The sequence below is a fragment of the Syngnathus floridae genome, chromosome 18, assembly GCF_059516105.1.
Source record: "Syngnathus floridae isolate MCC-2025c chromosome 18, RoL_Sflo_1.0, whole genome shotgun sequence".
NCBI classification, from domain to species: domain Eukaryota; kingdom Metazoa; phylum Chordata; class Actinopteri; order Syngnathiformes; family Syngnathidae; genus Syngnathus; species Syngnathus floridae.
In genome coordinates, this window is record NC_142430.1 from 8,661,070 (window position 1) to 8,678,785 (window position 17,716).

Consider the following 17,716-nt stretch of genomic DNA (forward strand, 5'->3'; position numbering starts at 1 on the left):
GCATTACGGTTATTAAATGTATCCAAACGTATAAGACAGATATCGTTATTTGTACTTAAATTAATTTTAATATACAATTGTATATACTACATTTCCAAAATATCAACATTTGGCATCTTCTCTTAATCTTGCAATCACCAACAAAACAAGAAGGGCAATTTCAATCATTTTTAATAATTTACAACACAGTAATTTTTAAAATGAACTCATCAATTATTCAGTCAAACAGTTGCGTACCTGTTTTAGTTATACAGTCAGTGATAAATAAATGATCCCCCCCCCCCTCACTTTCACTCTAAATGCATATGCTGACTAATTTTCAGTCAGTGATGTGCCAATGCTCCACGAGGGGGGTGACAGTTTCAAGCTTAGAAATCAGGCCTGTCCTTCTTCATCTTGGAGTAGTCCATGTTTATTGTAAAAAGCTGGAACACACACAAATAAATGATATGAACTTTGAGGCATGATAAGCGAGAAGATACGGCAGTGCAGTAAAAGACTGCAATTTATATGAAGCTCCATGAGAAGGAGGAAGGAAATGACTGGAAACAACTACAAACAAAACAATAATAATAATAAATAAAACACAATAAATGTTATGCAACCACAAATACATTATAAAGCAAAATTCATACCTTGTACTGCTGATTGGCCTCCATTTTGTTCCAAGGCTCAGGATTGTTCGTGCGGTCCCAACTAACAAATGGAGAATAGATTGTTCTTTTACCGCAATCATTTATGTACATTTGTGTAATTAAGCAAATGGGTGGGGTTGTCAGGAACTTACCAGACATCGGGATTCTTCAGTGCCAGTCTGCCAAGGTACAGCATGCTCATGGTTGTCCCACCACCAATGAAGATAAACAGTGGGATGAGCTGAAGAGAGAAAGGGTCATAAGTTCAATGCTAAGTTTGGCACCGTACGTTTTAAGCAAAAAAAATTCTAGAAACATTGATCCTCTTCAAAACCTTTGACTTCAAAGCACAGTAAAAATATATCTCATATATTGACAGTTCACAATAATCGCTCACTGTTTAATAAAATCAATAAGACAATTCATTTTGCACAACTTCCATTCATATGATTTGTCCTCGTACAAGTACAGTACCTTGGGTCATGTTTATCTTGGGAAAGTAGTGCATTACAATACATACGTGCAGCTGTCACCAACGCAAATGGCCGTGGTGCTATCATGTACACCTTTCTTATTTTTATCAATTTATATTTTAGGCCTGGAAATAGCGTCGATGTTAGCATAAAGATTTTGTTGATTGAAATATATACAATTGTCGTGATATTTGTATTTCCACTTGTCAGGGCCTATATGAATTTAATGTTTGCATAGGATTATTCGCCAGCCATTATTATTTTAATGTATATAATAATCTATAATCCGATTGTGGATTTGTTTTTCACGAAATATCATTTACGAGTGCCTTTATACAATCAAGGACAGTGCTGCACTGTGGACTCGTCCTTTAGCCGCACCAATGATAAATTTCAATGTCACCGGGTCATTTTTTCATAAATCATATCGGGTAGAATTTGAAAGAACACTCACAGCTGGATGGTTCTTGAGCTGCTTAGCGACGGTCCCGAGCATCGACATGGTGACACTGATCGGCTCCGAGGATTAAAACAATGCAACGCTGGTCCTGTGTAGTGACGGTAGGTTATACTGCGGGAAGCTACGTTTCTCGTTTCCCACATGCCAGAAGGATCCCTGAAGTAGACGTGACGCCCCTTTGGAGCTCAGCCAATCAGAACGCTCCGAGGGGGAACAGCTGGCGACGTGACGAATATGAACCCTATTTAAACTATTACTGTCAAGTTGGGCAACCATCAAGAAAAAATACAAAATTTGCGTGTTTGACGTCATAGCGTGTATATTAAAAGCATACATGGATGACAAAGATGTGCAATATGTCTTTACCCTCTGTTGGAAATCGGATACAATTGGATTCTTTTTCACATTTTTGTCACAATTCTGGGCATAAAAAGACGATTATGACAAATGTAGGCGGGGGGGGGGGGGGGGGGGGGCACGGCTAAATCCAGATAACAGTCCAACTTCCTGTTTACTGTTCCTACAAAATCAAAGCACTTACTAAGCATTCAATCATCCACATGTTGCTCATATCCACAAGGGAACATATGTGACTCTTTCCTGATAGTGACTGCAAGAAGCCTCAAGTCTGACCATTTTAAGGCATTCCGGCATCACACTAATGACATGCATCAACAGTCCATGACAAAAGAATCCGGTCCGTGGCCTAATGCATGTGGACAGAACACAGTACCTGAGATGACACAACTTTCCCCCCCTAAGCATCCACACACACATGAAAGTGAGCCTGAGACGTTGGCGCTCATACAAAATTGAAGTCATACTAGAAAACTAACTATTCCAGCCACATGCACAAACCCAGACTAATGGAAGCAAGGGCATCTTCTTTGTGTAAAAACCCTTTCCTGGAAGTGCATTAAAAGAAAAAGAAAAACTATACGATACAATATTTCACATAACACGTGTGTTGATTATGAAGACAAAACTAAAAGGCTTTTTTTAGTTTTGTATTTTTTAGCTTATTTTGCAGATTATTTAACATAAGAAAAAATGTGTCAAAACTACTTTACAAAAATACAAAAAGATAAAAAAATAATTTGCAAAAGAAGCAGTTCCGATTGTGCAAATGTGTCTACCAGGAAATACAACTATACTAACTCGAAGAGAACAAAATGACAATTCTACACCACTAAAACTGGTTAGGTAGTCAACTATATCTCTAAACACACAGTTTTTTTGAACCCGTCAACATGTGAACTCATTTCCTGCCTCACTCACTCACTTCCAATATCAGAAACTGTTTAAAGCAGGAATGTTTCCACTGAAGTAACCCAGCCATCATCAAAGTGTGAATGAAAAGAATCCAAGTGATTTGTCATGCTTTTTACGCCAGCGGTGCTCTGTCAAACAAACAGGATGGTGAGAGCCAGATAAATAACCTTTTGTGGACTGGAAAAAAGAAAAAAGGCAAAAAAGTGTGCGTTTCAGTCAAGCAGCAACACGTTAACAAGACCATCCCACTTCTCGCACGTTTGGCCAAAATTAAATCTTTGGACCGCACACACTTTTATATAAAAAAAAAAAAAAAAAAAAAAAAAAACAAGTAGCTCCTCTTTGGATTGACTATTTTCAAAAGAATGATTTTTTTTCCTCCAATAAACATTTCACACCTTATCTGACAAAAAAAAAAAGCTTTCTGAAAATAAAGCAACAGCATCCACTATTGGAAAAAATGGGAGCTTTGATTAGATGGCGTCGGCGTGCGTGCAGCCTTCGCCTGAGGGAGCGGCGGGGGGGTCCAGGCAGTTGCCGCTGACGGACAGGCTGCAGAAGAGCTTGTCCATGGAAGGCAGCAACGGGTTGAGGAGGCTGACGGGGCAGAAGGCGGAGCCCCCATAGGGGGTAAAGTTGACCTTGTTGGGGTCTGGGCAGGAGGAGACGGGCACCTCTTTTTGCTGGTTTGAAGTGCTGAGAAGAAGAAGAAAAACATGAACAGCTTTGAAGATTTCTTAGGCCTGCAAAGACGTACCTGGTCTCCTCGGAAACACGGACTTTTTCGCAGCCCTCTGGAGGTTCCCTCTGGAAGCAGCAGCTCTTATTGAGTCCCGGCGAGGAGGAGATCAGCAGAGGCAGCGAGGGGTCCGCCTCACCCAGGGACAACATTGGAGACAGGAGATCCAACCCTGTCGTAAAGATGACAGTTAATAAACTCACAAGGTCACAGAAGGAGCACGCAATTTTGGAACTTACCTTTATGCACGTCCAGATGGCCGTCTTCGGATATGGGCGGAGAGGTGGAGGTGGGAGAGCAGTACGGTGAGGACAAAGCGGAAGACGGCGAGGGAGGTGTGACAGAAGCCGGGTCGCTTTGAGACCCTATGCTGCAGCTCTGAGGTGGGACAGGAGCACGGTGGCCGTCCGGAACCTCCAGAAGCTAGAAAGATAGAAAACACAATCAATACCGAACGAGCAAAATGAGCAAACGCCGGCTCCATTTTTAGCATCACCTGATGTTGCCGGTGGCCCGGCTGACAGACGAACATGCCTTCCAGCTCCTGGTTGAGGCCCTCGACGCTGCAGCGCAGCCGGGGAACCAACGTGGAGAGGGGAGCCAGTGGGATGGGAATGGGCTGAGTCTGAAGACACAAGTTTAGATGCAATCTTTTGATGAAGGAAAACAAATAAAAAAACCACGACAGCTGTGCTGAAATGCAGAAGCAGTGTGATGTTGTGCCCTTCCTGTTGCTTCAGCGTTTCATTTCCTGTGATACCCCATCCTGTGCTTTCCCATTTTAGCGATTAAGATAGTATATTTCAAAAATAAAATGGGTCAGTGCAAGCCTTGGCTCGCTGTTGTTTGACGGAAGCGACAAGAAGCACCTGAGTGGTTCCTAGGTTACAGCCCCCGAGAGATGAGCCACGCTGGCGCTCTCGCTCGTGCCCCCCAGAGACGACAGGTTTGCTGCGCTGCTGCAGCTGTTGTTTGAGTTTGGTAATCTGCAATGGGGGTGGAAGAAAAAAAAAGTGTCATCTTCAGTCAGTCGACCATTTTGTTTCATGACAGTTGTATTCAGTTGCTTTATGGAAATGTGAACGTGTTGAAGCTCACTTCCTGGAGATGCTCGGCGCTGCCCCAGGACGCCGAGCGTTTGTGTCCGATGACGCCGCCGTCGTCGACGTTGTCCTCCCTCCTGCTCTGCGTTTTGTCGGCCCAGTTAGGAGTCTACAAATGTTAAAATCATTCACAAGATGCCATTTTTAATTGAACATCAGTGTCTTCAATATTCTGATCGAGACCGACAGTAAAGCGCAATACAACTTCAAAAGTTATTTTCATTAAATTGACATTTTACCAGCCAATCACTTACACTTCCTACTACTTCCAACAATACTTACAAAAAGCGTGACCTTGCCGCTGCCACTCGATTACAAGTTTGTCAAGATGTCTTCAAAGGGTGAGTCATTTCACTTCTTTTACATTATTAAGCGCATACCTTTCGTCGTTTCCAAGCAGTTAGGAATGTTGACGCGTGCGATGCTTTGGGCCTGGACCGAATGCAGTCACTGGGCATTATTATCCTCGCTTTGAGATTAGAGCAACTCGGTTGTCACGAGTGTAGTCATAGGCGCAAAAAGGAAGCGAACATGCAGAGAGGATGGCTGCAGATGACACCTCTTCAAGGCTGTGGTTCTCAACGCTTACGTGGGCCGCGAGCAAACACAAACCGAGTCACATCATTTACACGAGACGAATTCCTACAATTTCAAATAGAAAAGTCCACTCCGATTGACGTTTAGTAGTAAAAGTTGCACCTGAGTGGACTTGTCCGTTCGACACAAGCTTACGTCCGGTTCTTTGGGCCAGTGGCCCTGCAGGTACGGGCCGATGATGGCGTCCAGAGACATGGTCCGCCTCATGCCGGGACTCAGCTGCTGCGCTTTGGCCTTTCCAGCTGTCATCAGGATACAACTGGCGTCAATGAACATCGCACTTGAACGACAAGTCCAATATTAAAATATTGACTTTGGCCTGACTGACCTGGAGCTGAAAATAAGAATTTAATATGCTTGATGAAGATGAATGAGAAGATATTTAGTGAATGCATGTCCATGCTATCAAAAACGGCTACATGGTGATGTAGTAGATGTTGCTGCACATACTTTGATGTGCGCTTTATGTTATGCACAAATAGACTATTTATTTGGGAATGCATACTGAATGTGCATACTTGAATCAAAGTTTTTGACATGACCAGTCTTTAACAGAAGTACCAGTACTTCTAGTGTAAATCAGTACTATTTTTACACATGTATTTCTGCAGACGTGCTCGAATATCTTATTTTCTCCAACTTTTGCATATTCACATGCCTCCACAATGGCGAGTGACAGGTGGGGAGGCTCATACCTGACTTTCCATCCCTGCCTTTGGCACGGTGCTTGCTGGCCAGCTGATAGGGGACGGTTGCCTTGAGGGGCTGGGGGCCCAGAGCAGCTCCACTCCGGCCTGACATGCCTGCAGCAGCCGTTGGTGGACCAGCGACGGATGTGGAGGAAGGTGATGGAGTGGGGGTTGCTCTCTGGGAAGCACTGCCGCTGCAATCCCTCGATTGTTCGCTTATAATAAACGAGGCAAATTCACGCCAGAGTCACTGAGCAGACATTTCCACGAGTGGGTAAAGAGTTACCTCCGACGCCGAGTGGTTATTTGTGGCTCGTCATGAGCTTTGGACCACTTTTCTTGTCGTGTTCTGGCGAGTTAGCTGCCTAGCAAGCAAAGTTTCTTTGTGAGGATGTGGAGATGTTTTGAGCTCGCTGGCGAACAAGGAAGCAGACACCTTCCACGAGGGAGGAAAAAAAGAAAACGTCAACACAGCGCCGACTGCTATGTTTTCTTATTCAATTCCAAAGAATTTGCAATTGCTTTTGTGCGGGCCGGAGCTGGTTGTGGTGGCCTAGAAAGTTGCAAACCTGCTCCGAGGGGAACAATCCGCTCGCTCAGCCTGCAGACTCCAAACACCTCCGCCACGCTGGTGTGGGTTTAATTATGGGCAAGGCGGGACTTGAGGGGGGTTCTCACTTTTGATTGGCTAAAAGAACTTTGAGATGCCTTCCTATTGGATGATTTGCCACAAATCGCTCCAACACGCATGATGAAGTTAGTTGTTGACGCCCCCTTTGTTTCATATCACTTGTTGATACAGTTGAACGTAATATAAACGCAACATCATCGTTAATAAACACGTTAAAGGATCACTTTCAACACTTTAAATACGTGTCTTTCATGGGTGAACTTTGGCACAGAATGTGGAAAGTCGCAGTGTACTTGTGTTTTTATGGAGACATGATTCAATAGAGAATACACGAACCTCCTGTTCTCTAGATAAAAACATATGTACGTGCATACTTAGTTTTTATCAACAGAGATAAAACAAATTGAAAATCTATCCCAAAGCTGCCATTTTGCATGATTTCCAATTTCAAATTCTATGTGGAATCCAGATAGAATTGTGTATATCCAGCCTTCTGACAGCATTACTGTGATGTGGCCTAGCTGTGATGGTTTTAGTTTCACACCATGCAGGAATTTGGAGGACTTCATAAGAACCAAAATGGCCCCTGATAGTAACCCCTAATTTGAAGGCCTGCAAGATGCATGTGTGAACAACATCTGGGTGGACTGGTTTGGGGTGGTGTGAGCCTGTGTGTATGCTGCAGTGTGCATTGTGACAGATAAATGTCCCGACTCTGTGCAAAAAGGGTGTGCCAATGGTGGGGACTGTAAAAGGAGGCACAGATAACATGCCATGCCCTTCTTTAAGCAACTCCAAGTAGCTTGACCTTAAACTGAACTGCAAATGTGCACCTATGCAAATGGCCCTGGACTCAATAACACCAAAAAAAGGCGGGTTTATTGCATTTAAATAACACAATGTACCACATCTTCAACCCGATGAGGGGCTACACTAATCCAGTCGCTTGTTTCTCTCCCGCTCGTGTCGGGTATATGGAAAAAAAAAATACAATGGAAACATTCATTCTGCATAGTCATGATGCACTTTGCATTGTAATGCTCCTGCAAACTTTGTTAGCCTGATGCTAATAAATCTAGCTAATAATCTAAAGCTAACTCAAGATTTTTTTTTTTTTTTCCCCCATTGGAGTTAGTCCCTGTAAAGTTAAATGAAATGTTTTTTGAAATTCACACAGAAAAGAGCAATGCTGAAACTATCCGAAGGGAGGATGACTTTTCGGGGGGGGGACTAGCTAGCGAATTCCAATAGCTAGATACAGAGAAACGTCGACAATAACAGTGACTGGTTGACACTTGTTAGTCAACCCGTATATGACAAGATGAGAGAAGGGCGTCAGGCAGTACAGCAGCTACTGTTTTTTTTTTTTTCTTGGAATGTCCTGCTATTCTTTCACAAATGTCAAAATAGCGCTAGAGGGAAAGAAAGTGGTGACAGTCCAAGAGGCGTTAGTTTGTTGCTTTCAGCATCTGGAAAATGGACGGTGGTGTTGACTTTGGCGACCCCTAGCTGGGAGAGAGGGCAGGACTGTTCTCTGTGCTGATGTTGACCAGGCACTCACTGGACTTGAGGCTTGATAGAGACTTGCAGCTTGGAAGGGAGCCCAAGGAGCCACAAAGTCCCATTAGGGAAGGGGTGTAGTCCTTTTCTGGATGCAAGGGAAGTATTTTTAGCTCTTTATTGTTGTTGTTGTTTTAAAAGAAGAACGGCGCTCACCCGTGCACCAGGCACCTCCGTTTTGCTTCCCTTCCGACCTTAGAGGATCTGAATCCACTGACAGCAGCTCCGTGCTAGGGAAACTCCTCCTGAAGATCAAGCAAACGTGGCTTTAGCCAGAGCACAAAAAGCTAGCTAGCACGAGGAAAATATTTCCAATTTTTATGATCCATCAAACCTGCGGAGAAGTTTAACGTGGTCCTGGCTGTTGTACGGCTCGAGCAGAGGCCATTGGTTCACTAGTGGGATGGTCAGGTTCTTAGCCAAGTGGCTGGTGTCACATGGAATCAAACTTGTTCTGTCAAAAGTGGGAACATGACTTACTGAGAGGAATTCAAATTTTTAGGTTTTAAGGTGTCACTCACAGTTGCTCCTGAAGCTCCAGGACGACAGTTTCCAGCTCTTTCTTCTCCTGGTGACTCTGGCCGTGCAGCTCATCCAGGCGGGCCTTCAGCCTCTTGTTCTCCGCCTCTGTGTTCTTCAGCTGGGACTCCCGCAGCCGCACCAGCTCCTCCAAGTAACCCTGACAACGCACATATCATCAAATCCACCCAAATGATGAGCATTCTGAGTTTGTGTTTGAACCCAAAAATGATGGCAGACCTTCTGCGCATGAACAATCTTGAACCTCTGCTCCATCTTGCGACACTTGGTGCTCCAGCTCTCCTCGTCTGTGACCAGAGGCACGTAAGGATGCTCGGGGATGCTGTCATCACTCGTGCTGCTCTCAACGCTCTGGCGGTCGTCGTCGTCGCTCACGTAGTCGTAGCTGGAAAAGAAACATTCCAAACTAAAGTGGATCGGAGACTCCCCGCACTTAGCTTTCTAAAATGTCAAAATGTTTCTTGTACCTTTGTGTGAATTTCAAATATGGCGTGTAGTCAATAACTGCGGACGATTTCCCATCCAAGGCTTCCCCTTTAAGACAGAAACTGTGAAAGGGGACAAGACACCAATAAGATAAGGTCACAATAGGTTTGATACTCATAATACCTGGAATGAGGGTCACCTGAAGTCGATGGCTCCAAGGCCTATGAGCATCCCGGTTAGCACGGAGGCTTCCTCTCTGAGCATGATGGCTCCCTCTGCATAGAAGCGTCTGCAGACGAGAAAAAATACAGCAGCTGACATATTTGATTAAAAAAAAGAAAAAAAAAAAGTAGCACCTTGTCGTTCTCATGTCCCTCAGGGCAGTAGCAATATATTCTGACAGCCTCTTCTCCATCAGGGCCACTCTTATCCAGGCTCGGCCCTGAAGGGATCAAATAAAGACTTTAATCCAGAATATCTTAACGTCTGAAGAAAATCGTTTTTGTTAAAAGTCTTACTTTTGCTCGCGATGGGCTGATGTTCTCCATGTTCTCGATGCTGCTAATGCAGCTATTTGGCAGCTTGGCGCAAGCCAGTCGAACAAAGTCCCAGAAACTCCTCTGGCCATCGAACCAGCTACTAGAGCCTGAAATAAATGTTCCTCTATCTAAATTCATTCCTATCGTGAATTGCAGCTCTTAAGAGGTTAACCAGATCGAAATCAAAGCGGCTTACCTTTAAAACGGTGGCTGAGAATGTGCTCTAGGATGGCTGCAAAGTTGATGAACTCCTCCGATGAGTCATCAATGGGCTCGGCTGTGTATTTCTCCAAGAGGGTCTTGACTGAAAACCTGGAGAGCCACACAGAAGTTAAATTCCAAGTTTATTTGTATTAAGGTTGTTGATACAATTGATCTAATGAAGTCATAGCGTTCACATCTTGAGGTCGAATGTTGCCCCGCCCAAGCTGAACTGATGTCACGCTTAAGGGAAAATATTTCTGCCAAGCATTCAGAAGAAGCACAGTCATATTTTACTGGACCGATCAATTAGATGACTCGTCTTTGAATATGGCACCACGTGATGGTTTCCAGGCACAGCGAACTGCTACGTCCAGTTTGAGCGCCATAGAAACACTCATTTGCATTTTTGCCTTCATCCCACCATGAAGCGAATGATCAAACTCGCCATTGTTCCAAATGCATCAATGTCTCATTCAGTAGACAATTTGTATACAGCAGGGAATCACTCAGTGGCTCTTCTACTAAAACTAATAATGGATGGATAATTCCTCTTTTTGAACTAGAACCTCATTTATGGGAAAGCCAAATGGACTAAAAGGTGTGCATAAGGCTGGTTCCCCAGGGTGCCACCCAGTCCTTGCCCCAGGAAGGTTGTCGTCATGGCAACCACACCATCAGCAGATGGAAGATGACACTGCTAAACTCACTCCGAGCTTCTTTTTATTATCTGTTGCGTTCATTTATTTGTTATTTTTCGTACATCATCATGTCAAGACAGAGTTGTCACTCGGACTTTTAATAGGATGATGTCATCTGAGGTCAATAACATGAAGTGTGACGTAGCTAAACGCACAATTGGAGTATGCGATTGGAAAATTTCGAGAAAAGTAACACTGACCTGCACACGGTGATGAGGTTCTTCCTCTCCACCGCCACATTCCGAGTGGATGCTTTCTTCGACACTTCACCCATGGTCAAACAGCAGGGCTCCATCCGCCCGGCAGCCCTGCTATCAAAGGACCCCTCCCTTGTCGACACCGGTCCGCCTCATTCACGCCCGGACGAGAACCAGCCACGACGTGAGAGGATGGAGGAAACGCTCGGAGGAGCCGAAACATGCAAAAGGAACAGAAGTCGCGTGTCGTTACTCTTTTTATTTTTAATCTCCCCAATTAGACTAGTGGTGGAGATCTGCGCGCTCCATCCACTCACAGTGACTCCGCCCCTTTCGTTGACGTTATCATGACGCATGCGGATACGCTCACCAAAAAAAATACAATAATGTTTCAAGACATTGATTTACTTTAAATTTATCGTATTTCTTCTTCTTATTATATTAGATATTTTTTTTACTTTTTTAATTGATTATCTGAAGGATATAGTTTGTCTCAAGGCAAAAGCAATGTTCATAACTCAAATCATTGCATCTCAAATCATCTTTCCCCAATTACATGAATGGAAACGCCATTATACAGGCACATAATGTTCTGACTATTGTATAAAAATAGAACACACACATCCATGCGAATGCTGCTGCATGTTCAGGTACTGTTTGCCATGTGAGCAAGATTCTAAGTGACCTGTGTGAAATTCAGGACGGTGTTGCGAGGTGATTAAGTAGAAAGGTGGCTGGCTCAGAGGAAGGTGAGGGTGCTTGCGACGGAGCCAAAGGCATCTGCTGGGGACTGATGAATCAACAACGAAGGCTGCACTGCAGCGCCTGACCCGTCTAGACGTGTCTGACCGCAGCCAACTGTTAGCAAGCAATGATTATGTTTACACAAGTTACCTTGTTAAGCCAAGCAGACGAAGTGCAGTGTCGGCTCAATATTCAAAGTTGCATTTCATCATAATGGAGCCAAATGGAATTTCAAATGAAGACTACATAAAAATTGGAATTTAAATTGTATTTTTCCACAACCAAAGTTGTCTTTTCATATTAACAAGTTGCTTTAAATGAAGCAAAGTTCACCAAACAATATTTACAAGACAGTCTCCAGCTCTTTCACAGACAAGAAAGTGTCTGGATCTGGTTCTCCGGAGATCTCCGCCAGGGAACTTTTAGGCTCATCGTGTTTCTTGCTATCTCTCGCATGTCTTGCAAAGACTCCCCCGGTGGTCCCGGCCACTGCGGGCCTTTTTGCCGCTATCCCCGAGTTCTCGCATTCACTGGCCGTGTATCTGGGTAGTCTGCTTTGCGGGTGGAGGGCGGCCTGGCGGGGCAGCCTGAGTCCCGCCCCCCCACCGTAGCCGACCACCCCCGCGGCGAGGGGAAACGCTCGGGGATTGACGGCCGACATGCAGACGCTGTGGGTGGTGGTGGCGTGCGACATCATGCCGCCGTAGTAACAGCTGCCTCCGCCGTTACTGCTGGTTATCCTGGCTTTTTGTTTCAGGTCCAGTGCCAGGCTTCGTCTCAGCCACGCCTTCTTCACCTCTGCCTGCACCTGCAAGTGAGTAAAAAAACAATCTACAACTAAGACAATGACACCACCTCTGTTAGTCTATATCGCCATAAAATCATCACATTACCTCGCCATTGCAGAAGCAGTAGATGAAGGCCACAAAAAATCCCTAAAACACATAAACAGCACAATCAAAATTACTTCCATTAATACAAAGAGACGTGGATTCTGTCCGACCTGCGATGAGTTGAAGAACATCTCATAGTGCATCTGCACCTGCCACAGCAGCCCGGAAACCTCCGTATAAGGAAGAGCCATAAAGACCATGTAGTGGACTCCAAACAAAGGCATGAGCACCAATGTGGACTTGAGAAGTTTTCTAAAGGGTAGGGTTGGTTAAATCTCAAGACAAGACCACTTTGAGAGATCATATCTTACCGGTATTGTTGCCGAGGATCCAGTTTTCCAGTTTTGGTCTCCCATAATTTGGAGGCCAACACGCGTATGATGTTGACGAAGAGCAGGAAATTCACCTGGACATGCAATTTCATGCAATGTCAAAATAATGTAAATAATTAGATTGCACAGATGTACTTAATGAAATGGCCACTTACAACAATGGCTGCCAGAATGGGAACTTGATAAATCCACTTTAGGTTCCCAGCGCTGATATCCCAACATCTACAAAAAGCACCACGTTATCTCCAATTGTATTCCAATTTTCGCCATTTTGATGGTGACTCACTGTGTGTCTGCCAGTGACGCCCGCACGCTGACCCAAATGGACACAAACAAAGCGGGAACGCCTAAAATTAGAATGATGGGCCATTAAATTGGTGTCCAGCGCAAAAGCCCCGCCCCCTCCCGTCCGGCTGGCGAGTGAGCTTACCCCAGCCGATGAGGGTGAGGGCCCACAGGTAGTTCTTGTCAGAGAGGAAGGCCATGAAGATGAGGCTGTGGAGGTAAAGACCCTCCACTAAGATCCAGTAATGATTGGTCGCCAGGAAGTAGAGGAAAAACGTGACGGCAACTTTGCAGCCGGCCTTAACACACATACAACCCACAAAGAGAAACCAAGGATGTTATTTTTTTCCACCACCGATACCAGTTTGGGCTCCCCGATACCAACCATGTGCTGCTTCTGCCCCACAAGCTCGACTTCTTCTTCTGCAACTTCACCAGAGACCGAGTAGAGCACGGCATCCTTCACAAAGATGCTGATCGCTCGGCAGATGAAGGATGTGAAGAGGTGCACGTGGATGTAATTGCGGGTGCAGTGCAAGCGTCTGAAGAGATAAACAAAATATAGATACTATAAATAAAAGTACGATTCACCGTAGACGTCAGCTGTATCTTACTTGAAGTAGCAGAGGATGAAAACGGCTACCAGGAGAGATGCCAGAGAGACGGAGTAGCCGACAGTGTACATGAGGTGCAGTCTTTCAAAAACCTTCTGCATGACAAGCACAAACGACAATTTAGCGCACTTGTAAAACAACCAGAAAAAGAAATACCAGGGGCCCTAAAATTGAGCCCTGTGGAACACCACGCATAGGTCAGAGTGGGGTTCAGAGCAACCAAATGTGTCAATCATCTAGACCACTTAACCAGTAGACATGCTCTCTAATATTAATTCCAAAGCACCTCTTCTTGAGTCCTGTAATTGGCTGACAAATACGTGGTGCATTCGCTGTAGTTTGCCCACGTCCGGTTGATGACCGACACCTGCTCCCAGTTACCAGACTCATCGCAGTGGCGGTAGGCCCGACCTGAAAATAGTCGAAGACATCAACACCAAAGTTAAAGTACTGCGCGCTCGAGTACTTGTACTACCTCTGTGGTTGAAGTCGTAGATGTACTCGGGACAGCCCACTGACACCATCTGCCCGGCGCTGCTCCTCGGCCAGCAGATGATGCCGTCCCACTCAGGGATGCAGTCGCCTTCTGGACCCAAAAAAACCATAATGATCATTTTTTCCATATGTGATTTGTTCGCAGCGTCTCGATTAGTCTTTTAGCTCATCTGCATTTGCATCAGAGTATGAATGAGAAACGCTTGGCCTTTGTCGGAGCTTCCATTGGCCGGCAGGATATGACCATCTACGACTATCATCGCTCTCATAAATCACCACTGCAATAATCGCGCTTGCCGATTATGCATTCAATCTGCTTACTAAACACAATTGATGCATTTCAGTGGCTTGAATTTACAAATGGAAATCATAATAAAAGCAATTATAGCACAGAGCGAACCTTGCATGAGGGCAATTTGTGACTTGATGCTGTTTTCACACTTGGCGTGGGCACCAATCAGCACGAAGATCTGCTCGTCACGCGTGATGACATCATCAGAGTCCACCTATTCAAGTGGGAAAATAGACAATGTTAGATGGTGAAGATATCTGGGGTGCAAATATGCGTCGTGAAATGGTTTTCCATGCATGACATGTTGCCATTTGTAAGGGGAATTTGGGGAATTCTGGTGCGTGCAAAGGGGGGCTCTGGCGTGCAGAAAGGGGGGGGGGGGGGTGTCAATAGCCACTATTTTGACTTTATTTTTGAGTATTTTCATTTCAGAATATTTGAGAGTCTCATTATATTTTCTGTTTACCTGTGTTGCGGAACCATTTGTGTTGAAATCTCCAATGCATCATTGCATCACCATCTATGCTAATTTTGTTAGCCATCAATGCCGTTTTGCATTGTGTGTTAGCATTAAGCTGTCTGTCATAAAATGAATGTGATTTGGTTAAATACTCAACGTGAAATTGTCTTTGTTTCTTCTAGTTTGACAGTAAACTTCAAGTAGGGGGCGACAGGAAGCAGTTTCGGTATGTTGTTACTTCCCCCCCGCCAAAGACAAACAGTGGCAGAAAATTGCAGTTCATTCATTTTTGACCAACTAGGGCAATCTGTCAAGTCTTGCGTAGGATTTTGATGAGCTGCCTCAAGGTGTTGTCAAATAGTTGAGAGAAGACGCGGTATGTGATGATGCACCGCCAACCCCTTTGCGTCCCGCCGCCTGGACCGGATGGGCCGGAGACCAGACTGGCGCGCCGCACAATTGCCGCCTTTGTGTGGGTCTAACGACAAAATCAACAAAAGCCAAAAACAAGACAACTGCGCTGGTTTATGACTTTTTATAGTCCTGTTTTATTTTTGTTGCCTGACGGGATGCCTTGTTAGCATTGCTACCCTCAAGAGGTCGCCGTTAAATCTGTATTTTTTTTCCAAATACCTCAAGAGTGGATTAGACAAAGGATCCAACATGGTTAGACGTCACTGCAGTGCAAAAAGAAAAAAATCTGAGGAGCCCAACAGACACATTTCATTAAATGGCCCATTAAAATAAACTGCCAGTAGGTGAATTTGGCTTTGAATCGGAATGCTGACCGGGTATCATTTGTTTTGAGAACGGGAACGCTCAGCCCAAGTCAATACAATATATTGAGAAATGGAATCATGGTAGTGAGTCTCATGTGGTGATTCCTGGAAGAGGCGTTCTTGCCTGTTGCGTGTGCAAAGTGTGCTTTGACTTCCAACATGGAAGTGGAGATCAGGGGTGTGCAAACTTTTTCCTCACATGATTCTCAGGCAATTGCATCATTCAGATTCCTTGCAGGCCATGGGAAGGTCCTGCCCGTTATCTTAACCTCTACCCCTGACCTCATCTGTAAATCCCTCTCTGTCTTTAGTGACCTTGGAAATTGTCATTTTTGAATCTTGAAATATTCACATTGATAACTGGTCAAAAACATTTGAAGATTTTCTAGTCAGAGATGCAAGTAAAAATGTAGAAATTATTTTTTACGCAATACTATGTTGCTATGGTTATCATTACAAAAAACACAGGTCATTATTTACATGACATTGAGACATGATTATGCATGAAGATATGAGAAAAAAAATATTTTCTTTCATTGCGTTTTCATATTGCTGTTGAAAAGCTTTCCTGGAAAAAACAAAAAAGCTCACACTGCTCTGTGACATTTTCCATATTTGGCCTAACACTGGGAGTGGTATTTCTTACAGTATTATGTCACGATGTGACAATGTTTGATTCATACAATCAAATTCCCTTTTTTTATGTAAAGTAAATATTTTTCAACCATAGCTTCAAGCTGTAATGGTTTTATTTTCTGAAATAATTTATTTCCAACAAATTGGTATTATTTAGCTGAATTTGAAAGCCCCCCAAAATTAAGTGTGTGTGTATAAAAAAATTGAATAGTTTCGCTCATTTGATGATGTAATAAAAACGTCAAAAGGGACACTCACCAATCCTGCCACAAATATTACACTGTGTAGAAGAACCAAAAGTCCAAGTCCAGGCAATATTCCGTACATCATTGTGACAACTTCAGCTTGGCGTTGAATAATTTTCCACAAGAAACCTTATGTCCACACATTCCCTGGAATTGTCATGGCAAAATTCTTCTCTGGGTCCCACATAGGCTCCTTTCCTTTTGAATGTGTTTCTGCATCAGTCAAATAGGGGAGAAAAAAAAAGACAATTCAGTGTCTCTTTTGTGTACCATGATTTTTCAGATTGTGATGTTGCCGTGCATGGCTCACTGGACAGAATGAGGGAGAGGTAGAGGGGGGAAAGTGCAGGAGAGCGTGCTACCTTGTGGGGAGGAAAGAGAGAGAGAGAAGCAATGATGAGGATGCCTCCTCCTCCTCCTGCAGTTTGGAAGGAACTTGATTGTCTTGTCATTTTTCGCTTCTGTTATAGTTGTAAAATGACACAAAAGACGTATCTGGTGGTCATCATTGCCATTCAAAGTAAAACAGTCACTCAAGTCAAGACAATATCAAGTGAATTAAATCTCTTCTTAGCTATATTTAAATATAATATAATATAATATAATATAATATAATATAATATAATATAATATAATATAATATAATATAATATAATATAATATAATATAATATAATATAATATAATATAATATAATATAATATAATATAATATAATGATATATGTTGGCAATGCTGCGGGGCAAAAATACACATCCACGTAAAGTACTGCACTGAACTGAACCATGTGAATTAACGGCAAATTTGACGTTTGCAATTGTACTGTCGCCCTCTCGTGGTTACGGTCTGAAGTACATGCTCAAACCATTATAATAAACAGACACGATATTATATTATATTATATTATATTATATTATATTATATTATATTATATTATATTATATTATATTATATTATATTATATTATATTATATTATATTGAATAAATACATAAATATAAAAGTATTTAAATATAATATATAAATATATAATCATTCATTTTCATTATTGTTATTATATTTTATTTTGTATTTAATATTATACTTTATTACAAATATCTTCAATATATTATATGCTATATAATAATAATAATAATAATAACTACAAATAATCATTTGATATAATATAATATACTATTGCG

General features: G+C 43.2%; 4 protein-coding genes across 8 annotated transcripts; all 4 read right to left on the reverse strand.

The window, feature by feature from the left end:
* Positions 1 to 154: 154 nt before the first annotated feature.
* Positions 155 to 1,727, reverse strand: coxfa4b (cytochrome c oxidase associated subunit FA4 b). Its single transcript, XM_088360887.1, has 4 exons — positions 1,563 to 1,727; positions 788 to 876; positions 636 to 696; positions 155 to 425 (listed from the first exon to the last, which is right to left on the reverse strand). The coding sequence occupies exons 1-4, from the start codon at positions 1,608 to 1,610 to the stop codon at positions 369 to 371; spliced, it is 255 nt and encodes an 84-aa protein (XP_088217013.1). The 5' UTR covers positions 1,611 to 1,727; the 3' UTR covers positions 155 to 368.
* A 142-nt stretch (positions 1,728 to 1,869) lies between these two features.
* Positions 1,870 to 6,691, reverse strand: LOC148382862 (protein FAM117A-like). Of its 3 annotated transcripts, XM_088360881.1 has the most exons (10): positions 6,538 to 6,691; positions 6,255 to 6,404; positions 5,975 to 6,183; positions 5,382 to 5,521; positions 4,678 to 4,791; positions 4,449 to 4,565; positions 4,076 to 4,204; positions 3,819 to 4,002; positions 3,598 to 3,751; positions 1,870 to 3,536 (listed from the first exon to the last, which is right to left on the reverse strand). In XM_088360881.1, exons 3-10 carry the CDS (start codon positions 6,078 to 6,080, stop codon positions 3,314 to 3,316), a joined length of 1,167 nt encoding a protein of 388 aa, XP_088217007.1. In that variant the 5' UTR covers positions 6,081 to 6,183; positions 6,255 to 6,404; positions 6,538 to 6,691; the 3' UTR covers positions 1,870 to 3,313. The 3 variants fall into 3 exon arrangements, with proteins under 3 accessions (XP_088217007.1, XP_088217008.1, XP_088217006.1); XM_088360882.1 differs by having other exon boundaries at positions 5,415 to 5,521; positions 6,255 to 6,597; XM_088360880.1 differs by having other exon boundaries at positions 6,255 to 6,597.
* A 768-nt stretch (positions 6,692 to 7,459) lies between these two features.
* Positions 7,460 to 11,093, reverse strand: LOC148382863 (RUN domain-containing protein 3A-like). Of its 3 annotated transcripts, none has more exons than XM_088360877.1 (11): positions 10,767 to 11,093; positions 9,861 to 9,976; positions 9,644 to 9,771; positions 9,482 to 9,567; positions 9,325 to 9,414; positions 9,167 to 9,247; positions 8,919 to 9,084; positions 8,681 to 8,838; positions 8,494 to 8,613; positions 8,316 to 8,404; positions 7,460 to 8,247 (listed from the first exon to the last, which is right to left on the reverse strand). In XM_088360877.1, the coding sequence occupies exons 1-11, from the start codon at positions 10,859 to 10,861 to the stop codon at positions 8,105 to 8,107; spliced, it is 1,272 nt and encodes a 423-aa protein (XP_088217003.1). In that variant the 5' UTR covers positions 10,862 to 11,093; the 3' UTR covers positions 7,460 to 8,104. The 3 variants fall into 3 exon arrangements, with proteins under 3 accessions (XP_088217003.1, XP_088217002.1, XP_088217004.1); XM_088360876.1 differs by having other exon boundaries at positions 9,644 to 9,792; XM_088360878.1 differs by lacking the exon at positions 10,767 to 11,093 and adding an exon at positions 10,314 to 10,569 and having other exon boundaries at positions 9,644 to 9,792.
* Positions 11,094 to 11,850: 757 nt separating this feature from the next.
* pth3r (parathyroid hormone 3 receptor) lies at positions 11,851 to 16,768 on the reverse strand. Its single transcript, XM_088359506.1, has 13 exons — positions 16,552 to 16,768; positions 14,527 to 14,632; positions 14,107 to 14,217; positions 13,918 to 14,042; positions 13,632 to 13,726; positions 13,403 to 13,559; positions 13,163 to 13,316; positions 13,019 to 13,079; positions 12,888 to 12,954; positions 12,712 to 12,806; positions 12,511 to 12,652; positions 12,401 to 12,442; positions 11,851 to 12,315 (listed from the first exon to the last, which is right to left on the reverse strand). The coding sequence occupies exons 1-13, from the start codon at positions 16,621 to 16,623 to the stop codon at positions 11,851 to 11,853; spliced, it is 1,692 nt and encodes a 563-aa protein (XP_088215632.1). The 5' UTR covers positions 16,624 to 16,768.
* Positions 16,769 to 17,716: the final 948 nt, after the last annotated feature.